Here is a 23,625-nt window from a genome sequence, read left to right on the forward strand (position 1 = left end):
CCAATAAAGTCCGACCTCTCACACTGCATCGTAGCCAAGCCCGAATTCGCCGTTAGGAGACAGCATACCCGAAATTTGCGCTCTTTTGCTTTTATCGACCGCTTCGATGAATAGTAAAAACTTATGTTTTTTCATAACGCTTCTAATTGCGAGCAATTTGCAAAGGAAAGCTTTCAGTCACAGTAAACAATTTCTAAGATTGAATCATTTAACAACTTGTACATATGATTACGAAGTGTCAGTCAATACTGCGAGAGGAGCTAAGTCTACTGCAAGTGAGGGATACCGCATTCACGCCTTGGTAAGCTACAATATCTTTAAAACATCTATAGCGAATGAGTTGTGATTATTATTTCCTAGCCAGTGTATGTCTTTTTGCTGTTGCTCTGAGATATTTTTAGAAAAAGGTGTTTGGGGATCTTAGGTACAGTATGTTGCCCAGTATCCGGACACTTCAGTTTAAGATTGCAATAATTTTCCTTTGTTAATCGTAAGAGCTCTGAAATTTGGCCCAGAGAAAATCTATCTAGTCCTTAATATGACGAAAGACATTTTAACTTTTTTGCCTTTGTTTCCATCGCGAAATTAATATTTTTGCAGAGCTCCTATGTTGCCCAGTATCCGGACAGCTGGCCCAGTATCCGGACACAACAATAACAACGTAACTGTACATAAATTTCGACAGGCAAGCGACTTATAAGCTTCTCTTGCACTTGCAAAGTAGTCTGGCAATCGATTTCAAAAATATAACCTAGCATCGTGAAATAAAACATAACAAATGACTAGGGTATGGTGGGGAACGCTAGCGGCTGTTTAAAAAATGGTATAATTCTTACTTCCTTGTCTAGGAACTTTTTCACCGATTTAAGGAAGGCATCCGTGGACATGCCGAAGCCGCAGTTTGCAAGCTCAATTAGCCAGTCTGCAAACGACTTTCTGTCTTCATTTTTTATTCAAAGACTGAAAGCTTGGGAAAGGGACCTCAAACCGACGGTCAAAGGTCACTCTCCTATTTAGTCTGACCTGCAGTGTTGATTTCTTCATGCTCAGTCCCCACAATAAGCCTGCTTTTCTAGCACTAATTCCTCCTTCTTTCAAATCTCTCAATCCCTTTTTGACATTTTTCAGACCGTTGCAACCCCTTTCTAGCAGCCACAATTGGGGAAAGTACGAGAATTCCAGGTTCAACTCAGACGCTTTCAGTAATATACAGGAAATGCAGTCACGCGAAACAAGCCGTGCTCACGAAATCAATTCGCCTCTGAATGAGTGAAGAAAATTTCTATACGGAGTTCAGTAGAATTACATTTTACGACTATATCATATATCCTAAGCCTTAATTATAGTTACTGATATGAAATAAATCTAATCCGGATAATGCACACAGCTAATTCATCGATTCTGTACAGCAAAGAAACAAGAAGAAGAAAAAACTGTCCGGATACTGGGCACATGACATCAAAACTTAGTGAATGTTTCTGGTCTCCGTTATTCCAAACAAATCGAATTTCAAGAAGAATTAATAAACTTTCTGAAAACCTAACTTCCTTAAGTATCTTCACTTTAAAAATAAAACATTTTCTTTGAAAATATCACACATTACCCTCCCTTTTCTGAGCAGCACTAATTTTACTGCGCAGTAAACAACGTAAATATTAACCATGAAAAGTTTACTCACCTGAACAGAACGGCGTCTTCCTCGACTGTTTCGCAAGCTTTCAAATCGCCAAAACTTTCATGTTAAAGCTGAAATGTTCAGCTTTCATTCGAAATACTTCGTTTACCGAAAACTGAAAAGGGCGCCTCAAAAATTGAGTTTTTGTTTCAAGTGTCCGGATACTGGTACCGTCCGGATACTGGGCAACATACTGTATGTACACCTCACAGCATTCTTTCTAGAGTTGCTGTTTTGTAAGAGAAGGTTTCAAGTGGAAATCCCTTTTACTTGTGGTTTCCAAACTGGCAGCTGACTTTCTGCTAAGCTATAGGATATAATTATCAGTGATTGACTTCAATAATATTACTAGCATTCAGTGATTGACTTGAATAAACCACATTTATGTTTTATCCTGTTTCAGTTTGTGTAGAGTCAAATCTTTGCTAACTCCATTGTTTACATTTAACTTTATGTAGCATAAAATTTCATACAAAGAAAAGTATCTTGGTACGATAGAATTGACTTATAAAGTTTAAGGCGTGTTTAGTAAGTAACTTAAATAATGCAATATTTAGCTATCGTCTGAAAAGTAGAAATAGACAGTAAATAATAAATTATTTGGTGGGAGACACGCTGTTTAACTCAGGATTAGAAACCGGTCCAAGTAAAGATAAGAAATTTTCAAGGATTATTTGCAAGAATTTGTGAAAGGTGTCTTGACCGTTGTGAGAATGTGCACAGCATGTTGAGCCGAATGAATAAAACAATAACTCAATGAACAAGCGCATAAAAAAGTAAGTGCCACTGTAAATAAAGACTCAAATTCAACAACTGGAGATTACATTTCGGTATTCAAAGTCGCAAAATCGTGTAGACCGCGATTACAAGACTTGTCTGGCAGAAGTGGAGCATCCCTAAAATAATAGGGAAGTAAAATATGTGTAAGAAACTTTTTAAGACTATTTTGCCAATCTTTTCCAACTGTGTTTTAGTAACGTGCAGGAATGCTGAATTGCCATCACACTGAAAGGTGATATACCCTCAAGAGCATCTACTCAAAGCAAAGCTGTTTATAAACCACATTTGACCGCTAAGGATGATAATCTAAATTGGTAATCAATTAATAAGTTTTTAGATCATTTTAGCAGTGCTGGAATAGTCAAGTCACCAATAAAGTAAAGTTGTATGACTTTAGAACCTACTAGTTCTCAAAATATGTGTTCAATATATTTCTTTCTTGGAAAAATGTTAAACACGGTTTAAGCTCAGTTATTGGTTCGAGTGCCATTTCTTTTTTGTTATTACAAGCGCTGGTCTGCCATAGCAACAACTAACAGTCCGATCTTTTATTGTTTTGGACGCGCATGTTTTTGACTGTGGTTGTCGAGAATATCCTGTATTTTGTGCTTATCTTTAATGCTATACAAAAACTTAATACCCGGAAGCTGACTGCAGACAAATGTTCGAACTCATACAAACAATTGAACTATTACGATTGGCATTCTTTCTGTCGATTTATTCCTTGTAGCAAGCTCCCTTAATTTAGGCTGTTGAAGTCAGGTACTGCCTCTGACTCTGACAATTTTGCGTTTCACGGGTCACGAAACAAATAATTACATTTTCACGCTTCTTAAAAATAGAAGTCGTACAAAATGTCAAAAACGTTACGATAGTCCATTTTGTAAATCAGAGTGCTTCGATCAGATTACTAGAGTTTTACGAACCAATGAATTCTCAACGGAAGCCAGCTTCTGGAAGCTCTTTTGTCATGTTCAACGTTTAAGTAAAACGTTTTCGATTTTGTAGAAGAAAACGATGGTTTTGTTTCCACGCAAAACAGTTACATGTGGTATTAAAATAGTTCCGTTATTTGCCGTTCGACCCATTAAGTTGTTAACTGTGTTGACGTAACAAACTCAAATCCATACTGTTAGGATCACGTAACTCCAAAGCGCCATTCTTTCATGAGAAGCCATAGGTTAAATAACAATTATTCACTGAAGTGGAGGTGGCTTGTTGGGGATGAGCCACCGACACTGAGGTGAATAATTGTTTTAGTATATACTAAAACAGTGAGATAATTGAGCACAAAAAGGATGATTCTTAACTCATTTACTGTTGCCAACAATTACAATTTTGGCGCGCAATGACCGAACGGCCGCGGTCGTCGCTTTTTCTTCCAGACAAATAAAACTTTTAAAGGCATTTGTTTAGCTCTTGCGGGGAAATTTCTTCAGAAGGAGTTGTGAATTATTTTTGTATTTAAAATCATTCTGTAAAAAAGATTATTAAATTTCATTTTAAGCCTATTTATGAACAAGTCAACTAAATAAAGTAACGCAAGGCTTAAGCTTAATTTGCATTTGTAAACAAAAAACTTTTTCACCGGTTTTATTGATAAATTCAAGTCAAAAAGACAAAGCTTTACCCGTTCAAACTTACAAACCGAACCTCGTCACCTTTTTCGTGTATTTCGGGAACAGCTTGCTTGATTAGTTGTGACATTTCTTTGTTTGTTAAGGCAGCAAACCGGGAAGGCAAGCGAGTTTGGCGTCGATCGTCGGGAGGAATTGGAGGTGAATCAGTGAATAGTGCAGGATATTCACTGATTGAGTAGCCAATCAGAGCGCGCGAAAAACACTATCCACTGTTTTAGTATATACTAAAGCACTTAATAAGTTCAGGCTGTTTTTACATTCATTAGTTTTAATCTAAAACTGTAGTCAGCCAATTAGAGCAGAGTATGCTTAATGAAATGATGATGAAATGATTAAAGTGAGAATTCAAAAGAACTTGCAAATGAGGACCAACGATCCTCTGTCTAGAAGATCACATGTCAGTTTAAACTACCGGAAGTTTGTGAACACATTAAATTTGGAATCTGAAAATGGACAGGAAGTCTCACTTTCTATGACACTTTTTTTAAGCCGAAAGACGTTTCGGAGTGACGATCTTCTGATCATCATTACTAATTTAGTTCTTTGTCACAAAAGCAGCAGTGCCATCTATTGCTTTCAAAATACACTTGACTAAGTTTAGATTTCCTTTGTAGGTCGACGTCACTCCTGCATCACGTGATTACAATGGAAGTGGCAACTCGCTTCTTATCCAGCTTGTCGTTAGAAAACCCCGCTTAAGGCGTGTGCGTTATGGGCGAGTTCTTACCAATCACCCTGTCGATGAAGAGTTTGAAGAGCAGTTGTCAAAACCATTCTACTTTCGTCAACAAGACCATGGTGTCGTCACAGACGTTTTGTTTCCAAAGAGCTCTGAATCACCTGAAGTTGAAGCTTTCAAAAAGGGTATGTATGACATAAAAATCTTTAATTCTATGTGATTGTTCATCTCGAGGGAAAATATAAAAATGCCTAAAAACCCAGACACTATAAACTTAAACCTCGGACAATTAAGGAAAAATGGAGAAGCTGTTGTCGTTCAGGGGTGCCCTGGTTGCTAGAGGGATTTTTTTAATCACGTAGAATTCGAACAGCGTAGCCGCGACCACAAGGAGCAGCGTGCCGAGAAAAAAGGCCTTTGGTCGCTTGAGTTTCCAGCCTCATTTCCAAGCAATTTTGAGGATCGGTTATATTACCAACACGGTTTCAGAGCCGACAGTTAGCTGGCGAAATTTATCCAAACGTTTTTCGCAAAAATCGGGTGTAGTTTTCCCATGGGAAGTAACTTACTGTGGTGTATATTAAATTCCAGCTTCACTAGATCTGGTCGCGGGGGATTATACTGATTCTGTGGCAAAACGTAGAACGACAAGAGAGCGATTGTTATTGGAGTCACTGTCCCGTTCGTTTGCATGTTCAGTCAAGACTAAACACAGTTATCATTATAACCCTCACAACGATGTCAGATGTGCAAAGAAGACATTCTTTTATTGAATACATTTAAGCAAAGCTTCTTCCTAAGCAGATTTTAATTGTTGGAAGTTTGAACCTTAAAAAAGAAACGTTTGCATTATGAATAATATTGCTAAAAGAACACCCTTAGCCTGCAACCTGTAGTTAGTTTTGAGGAGGAAACGATTTTTAACCAGCGAAATATTTTGGTCTACCAGTCAAGGTCGCGGCTGTCGAACTGATAATCTTGGGATCGGGTAGGCTTCTGAGAACAATTTGTAACTAAACACCTTAGAGACTGGTCATTAATTATCGCCGGAGGGGGGGGGGAGCGCCGGAGGATTTGGGGCTAAACAAGGAGAAATTTAGCCGATCCCTCCTTTGAATGTTACTTCACTGAAGTGATCCCTCCTAATAACTTTTGATGACTCTCGCGATCCCTCCCCCACATGTCTTAATTTTCCAAGTAAATTTGAGTGGTCCCCCCTCTGAACCCTTCCAAAGTTTTCAGTGATCCTCTCTTTTGGGCTTAAAGTCACGCCTGAATCCCCCCTTTTGCTCTCCTAAAAATTAAGTAATTCCCCCTAAAATCCTCCCCCCCCCCCCCCACTCCCCGGGCAATAAATAATGACCGGTCCCTTATCTTTTTTTTTTTGCTCTTACAAAACTAATGTCCTTTCCCAAGTGAACTTTTCCCTTAATGCATGGCTAGCCAAGAGCATGATTTGCCTAATTTTTGAATAGAGTCCTACATTTGGCTACACAGCTTTAAACGTTGAAACAGATATAAAAAATATGTTGAGTTCAATACTTTTTTTTCTTAACTGCACATATATGTTATCACAATTTTGACAAGCGAAAAGTAAAATTGTGACTTCCGGAATTGACATATATTAGAAAAGCAATATGCTGGATGAGCAACAGCGATTTACGAAGGAGAGTAATCCTCTTTTCGAGGAGCTCTTAATCAAAACACAACTTGAGTTGTTTAGATTTATCAGCGTACTGCACTGAAATATACTGTTTACCAAATGGGCGTGAACTAAAATCTTTTAAATTACGATAAATATCTTGTCAGGTTTTAAGAGCGACTCCGCGTAAATATCAACTAGACGTGGAAATAGTCAAAAAATGACCTGGCCTCAAACTCGGCCAGAATAAAGCCCTATGGGCCCTAGTTACAAAATCGTTGGTTTAAGTACGATCGAGTGAATAATATTTTTTTAACGAATTTTTTCCTTCCCGAGGCCTAAAATGGGCAAAAATCATGCGAAATTAAAGTCATATTCAGTAACTCGTACATTTTAAAATAAAGTTGGCTACTAAAATATAATGACACTTCACCGTTTTACTATCTTTCCTCTATAATTTTAACTGATTAGTTCGCGATTTGGCCAACAAGAGATTTTTAAAGAAATTTTCAAAGTTGTTGATTCAAAATCGCTTAATCAACCGTCAAAATTTAGCACTTTTTACGAGCTAAAAAAGTGGATTGGTACATGGCTTTGAACACCAAGGCTTGTTTAGTCTGAAAGAGAATCCTTTTTTCTTCAAATTAGCGAAATAAAATTTTTGGGTAAATGAAATCACGAGCGCTGACAAAGCGAAGCAAATGTAAATGTTATACTAAAAACGGGCAAAAAAAAGGTGACCTCTGACCGAAGCACAACCAAATGCGAATTACGGTAGGCGCCAAACCTTTAATTATTCGGTAACTTCTCGAAACAATATTGGTCCGAAACGGGTATAGATTTTTTTAAATAAAGCTGAGTTAAAATATTAAGTGTCAAAAAGTCCACAAAGCGGTAAAAAATACAACAAAAGTCACAAGTATTAAATCTGTTACGTTTTCTGATTTTTATGCAGCGATTTATGCGATTTAACGAATTAACAATTTTTAATCCAACGATACCCACCTGAGACTGTGTTAGTTTAAGAGTCCATAGAACTTCTCAAAAGATTTCTCGGGAAGACTTCCAGGAGGAAATGAATGAAGAATTTGAACTTATCACTGTAAAAATTTCACTTGCCGCCACGGGAAAACGAAAACAACTGTCGAACTGCCACAGGCAAACCAGCTTTCAGTGCAGTCATGTAAAGCATGTCACGTCACGTAATTCGGCCCCGCGCATTTGGAAAGGAGGGAAGAAATTCTTCAATGCTGTGCGCTAAAACATTTATGACATAAAACTAGCTTTGGACTGTATCTTTTCTAACTAGTTAAAGAAAAGAATAACTTTTCCCCTGTTTTTGCTCGAGGAACGCAGTGCATTTCTTTTATTTTATGTGCTGTTTATAATTATTGTGTTTCAAGTTCAGAACGTGCATCTGTAGTTAGCAATTGGTGTGTTCGAATTACCGAATGCTGTTGAAAGGATATCAAAGGGCACCAAAGCAGTGGCGGATCCAGGGGGATGGTCCGGGGGATCCGAGCCCCCACACCCCCCCCACCCACCCCATCAGACCTGATACTTGTTTCAGACTAAAATCGTTATAACGATAGGATTGTATATCACTGTTTAACTGGCTGAATTTTTTAATGAAACGCGTGTTGTATTTTGCCACCAAACTAAATTCCAGGGATATTCAAAAATGTGATTGTCTTTGGGTACCCTTCTTAGTCTGTGTATTTCCCAGGCCAACGGCAACTGGCTTTCACAGATTGAGAAACACGTAGTCGTCTCTCGCCTTCTCAGTGACTACTGGGAGGGGGAGTGGGGAAAAGTAATTTGCATTCAACAGTCCTTTCTGAACCAAAATTTGGACCTCCCCCCACCCCAATGAAAAATTCTTGGATCTCCCCCTGCAAAGATGTTACTCTGAGTTCGGAGCCAATCAAGGCTTATGCTGGCGTGTGCAAGTAAATCAATTTTTTTCGAGTTATATTAGAGGCTCGCTTGTAGGACGAAAAACAGGATAATTTTATTTACGTAATATGAAAATTGTGCTGATCATGTGTATCCTAGAGGAAAAAGAGACATATTTGTTGCGAGCCGTTTCTAATCATTCGGTTTCCTGTGGTTCGGTGGTTCCTTGTGTTGAAACATCCCCACTAAAAGCCAATAACAGGGAATGAGCTCTTCGGAAGCCAATGAACTAGTGGCCACATCCGGATCTCAAAAAAAGATTTGGATAAGTTGAAAGGACAAATCGAAGGAACTGATCGACGAAAAGAGAAAAGAAAGCCAGTACAAACAAACTTAAGAATATACATGATATCATTCTTCCCGGTATTAGTCGGTTTGCAACACGAACCTTTGTCGGGGGCTGATACTGTGGGGTCGTTACAAAAATTGAATTTAAAACTAAAGTACATAATTATAAACATCATTGGTGATTACAAAGGTAGTCTAATAAACCTGAACTGGCGCAGGTAAGGAACCAAAAGTAACGACCTGACCCTGGTTGATCAAAAAACCGATCATTTTTCCAAGTACCGTGTGGAACGAAATTTTTGCGGGAGTTTATTTTTGCGGATTGGCGATGTTTTGTGTTTTGCGGGAACTAATTTTTGCGATTGGGACAGAATGGTTTTTCTTGATAGGGATTAATTTTTGCGATTTCAGAAAGTACCCAGTACCCAGTACCCAGCATTGATAATATTTTCGTTTTTATTGAGTTCGTGCAATAGAAATACATATTTTCAACCAATACTAAGGGTGCGTCAGTATTTGTTTCTGAAAAAAAGGGACCAGTTGTAATTGAACAGACACGATTTCTTTCACGAATTTAAGTTAGGGAATACATTCTTTCTTCTGGAGTAAATTTTTGCGGGAAATATTTTTGCGGTAATTTTTATTTGCGGAACTTATTTTTGCAAAGTACTGACGGTCATGAAATCCTATCAATAAAATTCAGCCGTGAGTGAAATAGTGAAAATGACAAGAAGACTGAGGGGAAAAATAATAACAGACCAGTCCACTGGGTTTAAAATTGTTTCGCCTGACATTTTATGTAAGCGAACGGGAATGACATATTTATTTGTTCTGGAGCGATGAATTTTTTTCAAAAGCACGTTTCATAGCAAAAATTTGCCAAAACTTTAACTGAGAGCCATTGCTAGATTCTATGGTATTTTTTCTCGTTCCTTTTTTTTCTAGTTCTGTTTGGTCACATGAACCGTGATGTCAGCTTTTTAAGTTAAGATAACCATATTTAGGACGTTGTGGACATGTCTCATATTATCTCAGTCGTGACAGATGAAACCTTTATTACACTTGGGTTCAAATGTTTTTACGGATGGACCTTTATTACACTTGGATCCAGTTATTGCACTTGTGCCTTCCACAAGTTCCACTGACAAGAAATCCGGATCCATGAAGCGAATTTCGCCTAAGAGGCAACCAAACATTTAGCCTCCCTTGGTGGCTTATCAGGGGAATCATGTTTTCCCATATTTCCTCCCTTACTTGAGACCAAGATATGTGTCATTTATACCAGTCTGTAAATAAAGCGAAGGGAAAATCAGAAAATTTAGGGTAACGTTGTTGAGATCAAAGGTGAAAAAAAAAAATTCACAATTTTCGTTTGTGGGGAGGGAGAAATTACAAATCCCCTAAAAACGCCTGCTCATCAAGTCCGAGGCGGAAGAGGCACCTTTGCCCTCAAGCGAGGGCAAAAATGAAACAGTGCAGAGCTAATTTTATTTCATAAATGTTTTAGCGCACGGCGTGGAATAATTTCTTCCCAAGACCCATTATGGCTCTTGTTTCTTGCTTCCTTCTCAAATGCGCTGGGCAGAATTACGTGACGTGACATGCTTTGCATGACTGCACTGAAAGCTGGTTTGCCTGTGGCAGTTCGACAGTTGTTTTGGTTCATTGCGGTGGCGGCAAGTGAAATTTTTACAGTTATAAGTTCAAATTCTTCATTCATTTCCTTCTGGAGGTCTTTCCGAGGAATCTTCTGAGAAGTTCTATGGACTCTGAATCTAACACAGTCTCAGGTGGGTATCGTTGGATTAAAAATTGTTAATTCGTTAAATCGCTGCATAAAATTCAGAAACGGAACAGATTACTTGTGACTTTTGCTGTATTTTTTACCGTTTTGTGGACTTTTTGACACTTAATACTTTAACTCAGCTTTTTTTAAAGAACCTATACACATTTCAGACCAATATTGTTTCGACAAGTTACCGAATAATTAAAGTTTGGCGCCTACCGTAATTTGCATTTGGTTGTGCTTCGGTCAGAGGTCACGTTTTCCCCCTGTTTTTAGTATAACATTTACATTTGCTTCGCTTTGTCAGCGTTCGTGATTTCATTTACCCAAAAATTTTATTTCGGTAATTTGAAGAAAAAAGAATGCTCTTTCAGGCTAAAAACGCCTTGGTGTTCAAAGCCATGTACCAATCCACTTTTTTAGCTCGTGAAAAAGTGCTAAATTTTGACGGTTGATTAAGCGATTTTGAGTCAAAAACTTTGAAAATTTCTTAAAAAATCTCTTGTTGACCAAATCGCGAACTAATCAGTTAAAATTATAGAGGAAAGATAGAACAAATGTGAAGTGTCATTATATTTCAGTAGCCAACTTTATTTTAAAATATACGAGCCACTGAATATGACTCTTATTTTGCATGATTTTTGCCCATTTTAGGCCTCGGGAAGGAAAAAATTCGTTAAAAAAATATTATTCACTCGATCGTACTTAAACCAGCGATTTTGTAACTAGGGCCCATAGGGCTTTATTCTGGCCGAGTTTGAGGCCAGGTCATTTTTTGGCTATTTCCTCGTCTAGTTGATATTTACGCGGAGTCGCTCTTAAAAAAGTTCCACGGCTTTGCATGGAACAATTTGCAATTGTGCTCTCTTTTTTGTTTATTATGCGGTCATAGGTATTGCAGGGGCATTCCAGCTCAACTTGAAAGACATTCATAAATCCAGTGTATACGAAGTTCGAGAGCATGATGATTCGGGTATTTTTCGAACCAAGTACAATGTACTTTCCGCTAATGACACATATGTTCACCTTCATCGAACCTGGACAAACAACGACTACCAGCAATTTGCGGATGGTACTTCCGCAAAAGGCCGCCACAAGGTTCAATCTCTCCATAGTGCTCATGTTCATTTGAAAGATGGAAAAGTCAATCACGTTTACCGCACAAACGAGGCATTTTTCAGACCTCCTGATGGACATCCGAGAGTGGAAAATTTCAAAGATTTTGGGGATCAAGAGCAAGATATCGAGATGTCAACCAAAGGATATAGCAAGCTAACGTTACGTGATTGTGCCGAGCCCGAGCATCTACGTTCTAAGCGATCCACAATCCAAGAGGAGCATCTACAAACGATACGATCGCTCACAAGTGATAGTCTTCAATTCACACAAACGGAGAAGATCAAATGGTCCAAGATGGGCGGAGAGACGAAAAAGAAGCCGAGGCCTTTGTATGAGGTGTTACGTTGTTTTACTGACAAGAGCATGAAGGAGCGTGGGATCGCTGACTGTTCTAATGAGCTACATGGCATGGTTCGTGATGACAAAACTACTTTTCGCTCGATCGTGAAACTAGTTCAGGACCGTAGTCACCAAAACCTGACGTCGCTGGCAGTGTATGCGGCCGCCCTTGCTGGACATGGCAAATACGAGGCCCAGAATGCATTAGCACAAGCGCTGAAGGATCAATACCCGAGACCTCTCAGTAGAGAAGAATACGAAGCTTTGCTTTTAGGAATCTTCCACCTGCCAGAAGGACCACTTCATTCACAACTGTTTGATGCTTTGTCACAGCTCATGTCCGAGGAGGAAAAAGGAGATGAAGTTACTGCTACTACCATGCTGGTATTAACCGGCCTGGCTGCTAGAGCCAAGACATCAGGGTACAATGAAACTCTGTGTGACAACGTAGCCCAAATGGTTCACAACAGATACAGGAATAAATCAGGCCTTTACCATCCTGATAGCGACGATCACGAGGTGCAGTTGAGGGACCACATCTGGGCCTTTGGAAACCTTGGTCATCATTCTGGTCTTTCTGTTATCTTGAAGCACATTGATCATGATAATTCTGGTATCCGCTCAGCGGTGATCAGTGCCATGCGCAAACTTCCTCCTGAGCATACTAATCATCATCTCATGCGCTCACTTCACGTAGATGAACACGCTGATGTAAAAGCTGCAGTCGTTGATGTGTTCGTTGAGCGCCACCAACGTTTAAGCGATTCGGTGGTCCAAAGCTTGGAGGAAGCATTATGGCACGCTCCTGAAGGTGAGTCCTTGGATTCTTCAATAAAAGAATTTCTTGAAAACCATGGTGACCACCCTAAAGCAGTTTACTTGCGAAAGAAGCGGAGTGTAATTCATCGGCGTAAGCGTGCACTTCTGCCGTTCCTTCGGCCCAGAGAATTCGCCCTTGGTCCTTCCAAGCGATGGGTGAAGACGTATGGTGGCAAATGGCTCGGAGCAGAATCCGCGATACAGTTCGTAAATCAAGTTAAATTGAGAATTGGTATCTTTGGTGGGAACTTTGAAGTGAACTTAGACAACAAGGCTTTCGTTTCAGCTTACATTCTCAAGTTCGGTTTTGACGTTTTACGTGGAAAGGCTGCTTTTAAGGCGTCAGCCAGTTTTAAGAACGACTTTCCGAAAGATCTTATTCACGCCGTGGCCGATGCCGGAGACGAACTGTTAAAGCAGTTTGATAGCATAACAAGCGTAATTGCCGAGCAAATCAATAAATTTAAAGACAAACTTGCTGGATTTCTTCCTTTACACATTAACAGTTTCTTAGAATTCGTTAATAAAATTGTTCTCTTTGTCCAGAACCTTGTTAAGCCTTTGAGACCGATAAACCTCATCGGAAAAGTTATCAAGTTTGCGAAAGATGTTTTGGGCCGCGTTAAAAATTGGAAATGGCTGATAGACAAGATCAAGAAGATACAACAAACACTTGGAAGGCTGACTGATGTGGATGACATTTTCAATAAAGTGATTGCTACACTAGATAAAATCCTAAACGTAGTTGGTAGTATTACCAAGTATTTGCCACACAATCTTCCGAAAACCTTTAATATAAAGAAACTGCTTGATCTTCTTCGCTCAGTTTCTGTAGATCTTCAGTTCGACAAGATAAAAGAATACTTTCGATCATTACGTATCTCCGTGCCTAGTGGATTCCACTTACAACTTCCCTTCAGATTCTCAATTCGCCTGTCACATTCTCTAGAGTCGTTTCAGCAAGTCACTTTGAGGCTGCTGAAATTTGCAAATCGTTTCTTGGACATGACGGCACTGCTAGATCTTCTACAAGGAACCAGATTGCCCAGATTGCAGTTACCAAACTTGAATTTGCGTTTTCCGTCTTTTCAAGGAAATGGATTTAACTTTGGGCTTCGGTTTAATTGGAAAATCAGTTTAAAGTTCCGGTTAGATCTCAAATCTCCTAGTTTTCAGAATTTTCTTACTGTGTTTGACAAACTTGGAGAATTCCTGAAGCAGTTTAGACTTCCGAACTTTAATCTGGAGACGTTTTTTCAAGAAATACTACCTGGCAAGACCTTTGATTTGCGGGAGCTATTCAGTGGATTTTGGAGTGGTAGTCACAATCCCAATTCAACTGACCCGCCTCAAATCCTCGAAGAATTTCTTGGAAAACTTATAAATCTACTAGACGTTCACTTTGTAAATGCAACGGCCATAAGTGACGTTACAGATTTCTTTCGAGAGCTAGGACCAGCAATGGAGCAGTTTTCACGACAAAGCATACAACGGATATGTGACATCTATAAACTGGCATTAAACTCCTCTCAGGAGTTCAAGGAATTTGGCGAAAACGTGGATCTAAAAGGAATCCAGGTACTTCAAGAAGTAGAAAATACAACTCAAAATGCACTTTCAGAACTGCTGAATTTTACAAGCCTTATAGACAAGTTGATAGTGGACATTGAAAAAAATTTTACTGCAGTAGCGAAAGGGTTCGTTTCCGACTCTCTTAGACAGCTTAGTGATAAACTCCAACACGTTCAAAATCTAGCGGATGACATCGTGGACTTTGCCAATGGGACGGCTTCGAAGGTAAACGGGGCATGTACTAAAGCCGCCAATTTCTCTGCTGACGTCATTGATAACGTTCAAAGTAACGCTCGGCAAGCACTTACTGAACTTGGATCTTTCATAGGACCAGTGGCAGCGACAATTAAGGCAGTTGGAGCAGACTTGAAAGCTTCTGTTATTAAAGTTGAACATTGGTACAAGGAAAACCTCGCAGTTCGTGTTGGCAAGATCTCTCGTGTCTCCCAAATAATATCTGACTTTCTTTCCATATTAAACACTAAGAAAGGATTTCTCAAAACAGTGCGGGAGATAGCAGCTCGCATCAATGAAGTGCTTAGTCGTCTACAGAATCTTCCTGAGTACGCGAACAAGGCAAGAAAAGCAGCTGATGATGTAATAAAGTTTTCGGAGAGAGCTGAGAACTACAAAAGTGAAATTCAGAATCTTGATATAAGACAACAGTTCGGAATTGATTTTGACCAACGGTTAAGAGATATTTGCAGTGAATTTAAAACCATTGCGGCTGAGACTCTCGATAAATTTGGATCCTACGATGTCGTAAAAGAAGTGGACAATTTTTTTAATAAAGAAGCTGATAAGTTTATAGGGAAAGCCGTCTCAAAGTTTAGAGAAATTAAAGAACCTATAAACGAGATACGAGAAGACCTTCTGAATATCAAGACCACCGTACGTGAGGTGATAGGGGTTTTAATTGATCTAAAGCCTTTTACCAGGAATTTATCTCCCATACTCGAGACGGCAGGAAAGCTGCCGGATTGTCAGCAAATGAAGAAGATTTTTCTTGATAGTACAAAGCCATGCGTGCGTAAGGCACTAAAAATTGGAAAGAACGTTATAGAACAATATGAAGACTTCAGGAAAGACGTCAAAGTCTTTTATAGTATGGTACAAGATACGTGGAAGAATTTCAAGATACAAAAATGTATCAAAGGTGGAAGTTGTATTTCCAAGGCATTTATTGATCAAGCAAAAACCATCAAAGGAAAGGCCGATGTCCTTAAGGATACCTTTCGGGAATCTATTGGTTATACAGACATGCTCGAGACATGCGAGCATGGAGCTCATAATGTCACAGCTGTGTTTGATATTGTGAAGCAGCTCATTGAACAGGTTCGTAATTTTTCTCTCAAAGACGACGTTCAAAGGGTCAGGGAAGTCTTCCAGAAGATCACTGGTCAAAAAGTGGAAGAAAAGAGTGCAGCTGGTGTTCAAAAAAGGGCAATAAATAATGTCAAACAGCGAATCGAGAGAATTGTTGATTACATACAAAAAGCAAAGGAAGTAAAAGAGAAAATGCAGCATTTATTGGAGAACACATTTAAAGCCATGAAAAACGTCTACGATACTGCGGTTTTGGAACATGTTCAAGGGCTTGAAGATGTACGTTCTAAGGTTAAGCTGTCATATGATTTATGGAAAAAGACCAAAAACATAAACCACGTTCTACAGGCATTAGACACCCTTACTCAAAGTGCTTCACAATACGCTGACAAAGTAAACGACCTCACAAAATCATTTTCTAACCCAATTGTTAACCTTCTGTCTGAAACTGGAGAGATCACTGAGGTTGTGAAGCCTTTTCTTGACAAGCAGATAACTAAAGTTACCGAAACTGTAAACAAAGTCAATAGGTTTTTGGACACAGTCACTGACTTTCTCAACAAGCTTCAGCTTCGCCAGCGAGGACTAGATCTAAGTGCTTACAAACCCTGGCAAGAGATAGCTTACTGCTCAGCGGAAGTCTGTTTACGATCTATCAGGCGATCGTCATCGCTTTATCTTAAGACCATTTTCACTTGGAAGTTCCCACACCTTGACGATCTTTCCTCTATGCAGGAAAGCGGGCGTTGGCTGACACCCGGTCTTTTTGATGACTACAAGGTTGAAGGAATTTCAGAGCTCTCAAGTGGTGAGGTGATCCTCGGTATGCATGGAGTCTCAAGCAACAAGGGTAAAGCTTCCCTGTTGGTAGTCATGAACCCCGGAAGTGGCGTTAAAAAGATAATTCAGCTTGGAAGTCCACAAGGACCATTTGTAGTGAAAATTGGAGGTGTCACGGTGGCTAAAGAATTCATTTGGATTAGCGACAGCGCCTCTAACAGAATCCACTCGGTAAGAAAATCTGGCGTAACGGGGTCCTTTTCGACACAAAAACCCTCTTGGCTGGGAATATCAAAGTCTGTTTCAGTTGAAGGTACAGCAACGTCCATTTCGTATGATAAGAATAGCGGTTTTCTGTGGGTAACAGATGGCAAGAGCGGAAAGGCCTACGGTTATAAGACGGTGAATGGGGATCTAGCATCTACTGGATTAGCTCCCGATACAGTAATCACTATCGGGAGTAATGCTCAAGGTATGACTATAGTAAGACAATTCGGCGGGGAATATGCTTGTATCTCCAAGTGCGCAATGATTGCCGGTTTTCAATGCAAACTTGAATTTCATTCCTTGAATGAAGGTGACGAGACTGGCGAAAACACGTTAGAAAGAGTAGTCCGGACGCCTTCTGGCTTGGAGTCTGTGTCAAGCGTCGGTGAAAAGTTCGAAGTGGTGGCTGTAGCTTTTTCCAGCGGGACATTTGCAGAAAAAGAAAATATAGAACTTATGGGCGGGGATTTTGAAGACCGATACTTCTATCTGCGACTACCCATCCTGAAAACGACTTTTGGAATTCAAGAAAATTGCTTGTTTTTTAAAGTCATGAGGAATTACGTTCTCCGACCAAGACGGCTGTTTCCTATTGGGGATATGATTTGTGGAACAAGAAGAAAACGAAGCATCACACAAGAGCTGTTAGAATCGGACGTATATTCCGAACAGCTTGAAGAAGTGCATAGAAATAGCCGGATGCGAAGGCAGGCATCAGACCTAGGATCGTGCGTCACCTTATTTAGAGGGAATGTCCTCCGGGGATATCAACAATTTATGCCAGAGTATTCACAAATTATTATAGTGTTTGGCATACCAGTGAGGCTCTTTGCAGGCGCCGGCGGCTACTACGTTGTGGACTATCAAGGACAAGTGTGTATGCGCGACAAAACGTTTAGAATGGGCCTCATTCCAGGAGCCTGGGTTTCCGTCTATGCAGGTGCTGCACTCTCCCTTTTGATTGTAGAAGCTGGTATCACAATAGAAGCAAGGCTTCTTGAGACCTACCTTGTACCTGAGCTACGAATAAAGATAGCCAAGTGGCCTTTAAGGGCTTGTATCGAGCTCAAGCTTCGGATGACCCCACTGCGTATTCGAGTTTGGCTGTGGTATCGATTCCGTCTCTGCATTCGCATAAGGTGTAAGTTGTTTGGATGTAGCATAAAGATTAGATGGTGCTCAAAAAAGACATTCGCAGAGTGGTGGTGGTCAGCCAAATCTGTTGACAGGACCCTATTCAATACTTGTCAAAAAGATGTGGACAGGACGCCTCCTAAGGCGGGATCTTGCACAGCTAGACAGGCTGCCGACACAAAGTATTTTATCCAGTGGCATGGATTCCACGAGGATACCAAAATCAACAGCTATCATGTTAGAATCGGATCTATTCAGGGATCTGGCGATGACTACTCTTCCTGGGTTGGGTCTTCCTTGAGTCTTGTGGTCAACGACCTTCCAATTATGCATGGTAGAGATATCTATGTGAGTGTACTGGCAACAAATGATGGAGGGATGGACAGTCCTTTGGTAAATTGCCCGAAGTTTGTTGCTCAGCGTAAAGGACCACAAATTCGTTACGTCTACGACGGCGTCACTGAAGGACAAGATGCCAACTATCAATGGGATACTTTTGCACTAGGAATGAACTTTGACTTCAGAAGTGATCCAAAGGACATTGCTTCCATAAAGTGGGGTGTCTCCTCAAATTCCAGCTGTACCTTTGACGAGGCTGAGGCAGACATTGTCCCAATGACCCCTCTAGGTGATCTCACTTCGATTCAGACTTCCGGTCTCAATTTAAGACATGGTCAAAAGTACTTTACTCGCCTTTATGCCATGGATTTGTTTGGATTAAAAGCAGTGATGTGTAGCAATGGTATCTTGGTTGACACAACGCCTCCTGTTTACGGACATTTTCAGGACGGTACTGGCCAAAGTGATGCGAATTATCTTCCATCGATCAGGCGAGTTCGTGGAAAATTTGATCGTTTTATTGATCCAGAGAGTCCTATCGTAAAGTACGAATGGAAAGTTGTGAAGAATGATTCCGGTGGAGATGTAACGCCATTTGTCACTATTCCTCTAACTCAACAGTCGCCACTTATGGAAAATCTCTCCCTTAGAAATGGCGAATCGTATAAGCTTGTACTTCGTGGAACAAACGCTGCAGGACTTCAAGCCATAACTGCGACAAACGGATTCGTAAGCGATAGTTCACCGCCAATTTGTGAAGGTAAAGTCATTGACGTCACTAGTAAGACCGGCCTGTCTGACGTGGACTTTGTAAGAGATTTGAACAGTATTCAAGCTAAATGGGCATGTTCAGATCCGGAAAGTGACATTCGAGAGCAACTTGTCGCTGTTGGAACGTATCCTGGTGGAGACGATGTAAGAGGCTTTGAAAAGCTTTCCTTTGTTACGCACAATATTTCCAAGGAAGGAATGGTCTTTGTCAGCTTCTCAGACATCCAAATCCACCCGAGAATTAGATACCACGTAACGGTCAAGGTCATAAATGGCGCCAGTCTAAAGAAAACTATCACTTCCGATGGAATTCTCATTGACACTACCCCACCGACTGTAGCTGTTCAATACATAAAGGACGGAGTAGAGGGAAAAGACGAAAACTTCACTAGTGAAAGATTCACTTTTAGTGCTCATTGGGAGCAAGCCTTCGCTGATGCGGAGAGCGGGCTGGTGGAATATCGTATTGGTCTCGGTATCAAGCCCGGCCTTTCTGACATTCACAGTTTTAAGACTGTAGGAACACAAACGAACGCGACTATTTCAGGACTTCTGTTGAATAATGGGCAACGTTATTTTGTCACTGTGATAGCTTGCAATAGTGTTGGAATGTGCACAAATGGAAGCAGTGACGGCGCCACTGTAGACTTTGTACCTCCGCACATAGGAAAAGTTATAACTGGACTGACAGGCCCTCCAGTATTTTATCAATGGATATCTAGTTCTGTGTGGGCGCGTTGGAACTGGTGTTTGTCTGATGAGAGGAGGGTGTCTGGACTTCTAAACCGCAGTCAGTGTAGCAATGATAGTTTCTATGATGTTCACAGTGGGGTAGTCAGCTTTGGTATTTCAGTGGCATCTCTGGCAACCGATGAGCTTCTCGCCTCATACAAGTCGGCAGGTCGAGTTCGTTCAACTGGTCGTAGCATTTATCTTGCCGATGGAGTGTACTCGGTTGCTGTTGAAGCAAAGGACAGAGCTGGAGGTGTTTCTAGGAGTTTGTCAAATACATTTATTGTTGACACTAGCCCTCCTGCCATTATTTTTGTACAACATGGCTATTACGGTGAACTGCAGGAACATGTTAATACACCATCTATAACTTTTAAAGCATATTTTGAAATTGAAGATGATCTCTCAAAGATTGCAACGTACAAAGTTGGAGTTGGCAGTTACGTTGGTGCCGATGATGTTATGAAACTGCAGACTGTTGCGTTAGCCAGGCCCCTATCTTCGTTACGAATCAACTGGACAGCATCCAATAGCACACATCTGGGAAATAGCCGACGTTATTTTATTACCGTATGGGTTGTCAACAAAGCAGGCCTTTTCGCCGTCAAATCCTCTGCACCCCTGCTTTCCGACTCTGATGCCCCTAAGGGGGGAATACTTTTAGATGGATGGGGCTCTACTGACGCGCAGTACCAAAGCTATTCTACACTCTATCGGGCACAGTGGTATGGCTTTAGAGATTTCTCCGGGATCAAAGCAACATACCTCGGTTTATCCAGCAAGCCTAATTCGGCCCACTGTGATGTCAAGGAAGAAGAAATTGTTTCCAGCAGTAGGGGATATCACATCTTGTTTGGATTAAACCTAACCTCTGGCCATACATACTTTGCATGTCTAAAATTGGTCGACAGAGCTGGAAATAATGCATTTTACCAGTCGAACGGAGTGCTGGTGGATTCTACCCCTCCCTTTCCTGGTTCCGTAACGGATGGAATGCCAGGCGAAGACCTCGACGTCCAAATGGAGATCTCAATACTCAGGGCTTCGTGGTTCAACTTCAAAGAAGAAGAGACGGGCATTGTCTCTTATCAGCTAGCATTTGGAACATCTCCTGGTAGTCAGGATATTCAAGAATTCACCAATGTCGGTCTCGTAAATACCGCTTCAAGTTCAAGGTTAAAAGTTTTGGAACTAACTAGTAGTCAGCGTTACTATGCCACCGTCATTGCTTACAACGTAGTTGGCATGCCTAGTGCCCCGTTGTCTTCCGATGGCGTGATGGTGGATTCAACGCCTCCAGTTTTTATAAGACCAGTTCACGATGGAAGTAACCCCAGTCAGGACCTCAGCTCTACGTCAAAAGAATTTCTGTCAACAACTTGGAATTGCAACGATCCAGAGACAGCTTTAGCTTCTGTTGAGGTCGCCTTTGGTCTGCAACCTGGAGAGACTGACATTATGAACTTCACCATTCTTCCAACAAATCAGACTTCGTTTACCATGCGACATAGGCTTCGGCTTGGTTTTCGATATTTTTCAACGGTCCGATGCATCAACAAGCTTGGCCTCAAAGCGGTGTTATCTTCAGATGGTGTTGTCTTCGATGATTCACCACCAAAAAAGGTTTACGTTCAGGATGGCGAATATCAAAGTTCCTTGACTAACTTGACAGTCAAGTTCAAATTCGTAGATGCGGAAAGTGCCGTTCGGCAATATAGGGTTACGGTGTGGAAAAAAGGCCCTTTGGAAGATTCTTTCGGGTCGTTTATTTTCAACGGTAATGTCACAACCGCGCAATTACAGCTCGCAAAAGATCTTGAAGGCGGAGAAAATTACTATGTGAACGTTACAGCGACAAACGGAGTTGGTTTGGAGAACACGGCAGTGTCTGATGGTTTTACAGTGGATACGACACCTCCTTTATGTTCACAAGTTTGGGATGGAAGAGGTGATTATTCACATGATGTCGAATACACACCAAGTTCCAGTAAACGAGTTATTTCGTGGGTTTGTTTTGACAACGAGTCCCCAATGGTTAGATATCGTTTTTCAGTCAAAAACGTAAACACAAACACCTTTGTTATTCCCTTCTACGAGTTAGGAACACCTCTGAACTCTTCAGGATGGGCAATCATTACAGGCGAAGGGCAAATTGCGCTAAAATATGGGGAAGGAGAGAAATACATTGTGGGTATCGAGGTTTCAAACGCTGTTGGCCTTAAAGCGGTGAACTGGACAAATGGTGTTGTAATAGATAGCACACCACCTGTCGTAAACAATGTAATGCTGGCATTTGATCCCAAAAACAACTCTTTAAAAGCTGAATGGGTAGCTCTAGATAAAGAAAGCGGAATAAAATCATTGTCTTGGGGATTGGGAACTTCGCCGGACGATGATAATGTCAAGAACTTTACAGAGGTTTCAGTTTTTACAACCAATATCAGAGTCTCCAATGTTCCTCTGATACTGGGAAAGACCTACTTCTTGAAAATGTATGCTGTTAATAAAGCCGGCTTGTCGAGCACAACCTCTTCCAATGGCGTTGTTATTGATTATACACCACCTAACCCTGGCACTGTAGCTGCTCAATTTGTGCTTCCACCAAATTACGACCGTAGTAAAAACGAAGTACCAGGATCACGTTTTGTCGTGACTTGGACAGGGTTTATAGACCAAGAGAGTGGTATTCAAAAAACAAGCTGGGCACTGGGAACAGACCCTCAGCAACTTAAACAAAGCATTATTGGATTGTATACTGAGGTTAATGCCGATGATTCCGTTGGGGGTGTTGTTATCAAGAACCAAACTGTCATTGGAAACGAGACTTACTTTGTTTGTATAAGGGTTACTAACGGCGCTGGACTCGACAGAACGGATTGCTCGCCCGGAATAAAAGCTATACTCGGAAAATTTTCTGCTGGTGAGGTTAGTGACGGCCCAGTTACGTCCGCAAAGGACATTGACTTCCAACTTGATGACAAAGCAATCTGGGCGCATTGGAATGGTTTTAAAGATCCTGTGTTTGGCATCTCCAAATATGATTGGTGTATCAGGGACCAACCACCTAAACCATCTGGATATAGCATGTGTAAATGGCCATTCATGGAAGTGCTTCATTTAAAAACATCAGCCAATCGCTTTTATAATCTAACACTTGAGCAAGGAAGGAAATATTACATTACAGTTAGAGCTGAGAATAGCCGAGGTGAGCATGTTAGCTCATCCTCCGATGGTGTTGTGGTAGATAGAAGTCCTCCAGTTGGAAAATCAATCCATGTCGCACCAGCCACTGGCAAGGAAACGTTTTATGTAACATCATCTTCTGCGCCTGTTGTCACATGGACTATGGATGATCCTGAAAGTGGTTTGAGCCACTTTCTTGTAGGCGTTGGAAACTTTGCATTCCAAGACGATCTAATAAGTTTCTATCGTGTCACCAGCCTTAGTCGATCAGTAGATCTAGACGTGCTAAATTTGACGCTACGTGAAGGAATGACATTTTACGTGACTGTTACTGGTGCTAATATGCTTGGTTTGGAGACAACTATGACTTCCCAACAAATTGTGGTGGACTGGACTCCACCGATATCTGGAGATGTTGTTGATGGAAACCTAACCTCTGTGGACAGTGAAGAATATATTGACCTTGATTACCAGCACGAAAAAGGAGTGCTTTCAGCTCACTGGAGTGGATTCCTAGATGATGAGAGTGGCGTCGTCGAGTATCAGTGGTGTATAGGAACAGCTCAGGGTAAGCTTATTTTAAAGGAGCTGTGTCACGAAATTCAGCCAAATTAGGAAATTACAAAATGCCCGTTAAATTAAGAGAAACATAAAAATAACCGCTTAAAACTTTGAAGGAAGGTTAAAATGACATAACAGAAACAACAGATGCCACGATTTTTGAAAACTGTTCAGCCTAACAGCTTTTCAAAGTTGATCCCTGCTGCTTGCAACTTCAAAAATAATGCTCAGGAGACA

The 23,625-nt window shown here is 40.7% G+C and overlaps 1 protein-coding gene across 2 annotated transcripts in view; it reads left to right on the top strand.

Annotated features, from left to right (window-relative positions):
• LOC140938624 (uncharacterized) overlaps positions 1 to 23,625 on the top strand; it is a 61,210-nt gene that overhangs the window by 17,494 nt on the left and 20,091 nt on the right. For both annotated transcript variants that reach the window (XM_073388123.1, XM_073388124.1), the window contains exons 2-3: positions 4,710 to 4,959; positions 11,339 to 23,395. In XM_073388123.1, the coding sequence (XP_073244224.1) occupies positions 4,710 to 4,959; positions 11,339 to 23,395 (12,307 nt within the window). The remainder of the gene's footprint in view (positions 1 to 4,709; positions 4,960 to 11,338; positions 23,396 to 23,625) is intronic.

The sequence above is a fragment of the Porites lutea genome, chromosome 5, assembly GCF_958299795.1.
Source record: "Porites lutea chromosome 5, jaPorLute2.1, whole genome shotgun sequence".
NCBI classification, from domain to species: domain Eukaryota; kingdom Metazoa; phylum Cnidaria; class Anthozoa; order Scleractinia; family Poritidae; genus Porites; species Porites lutea.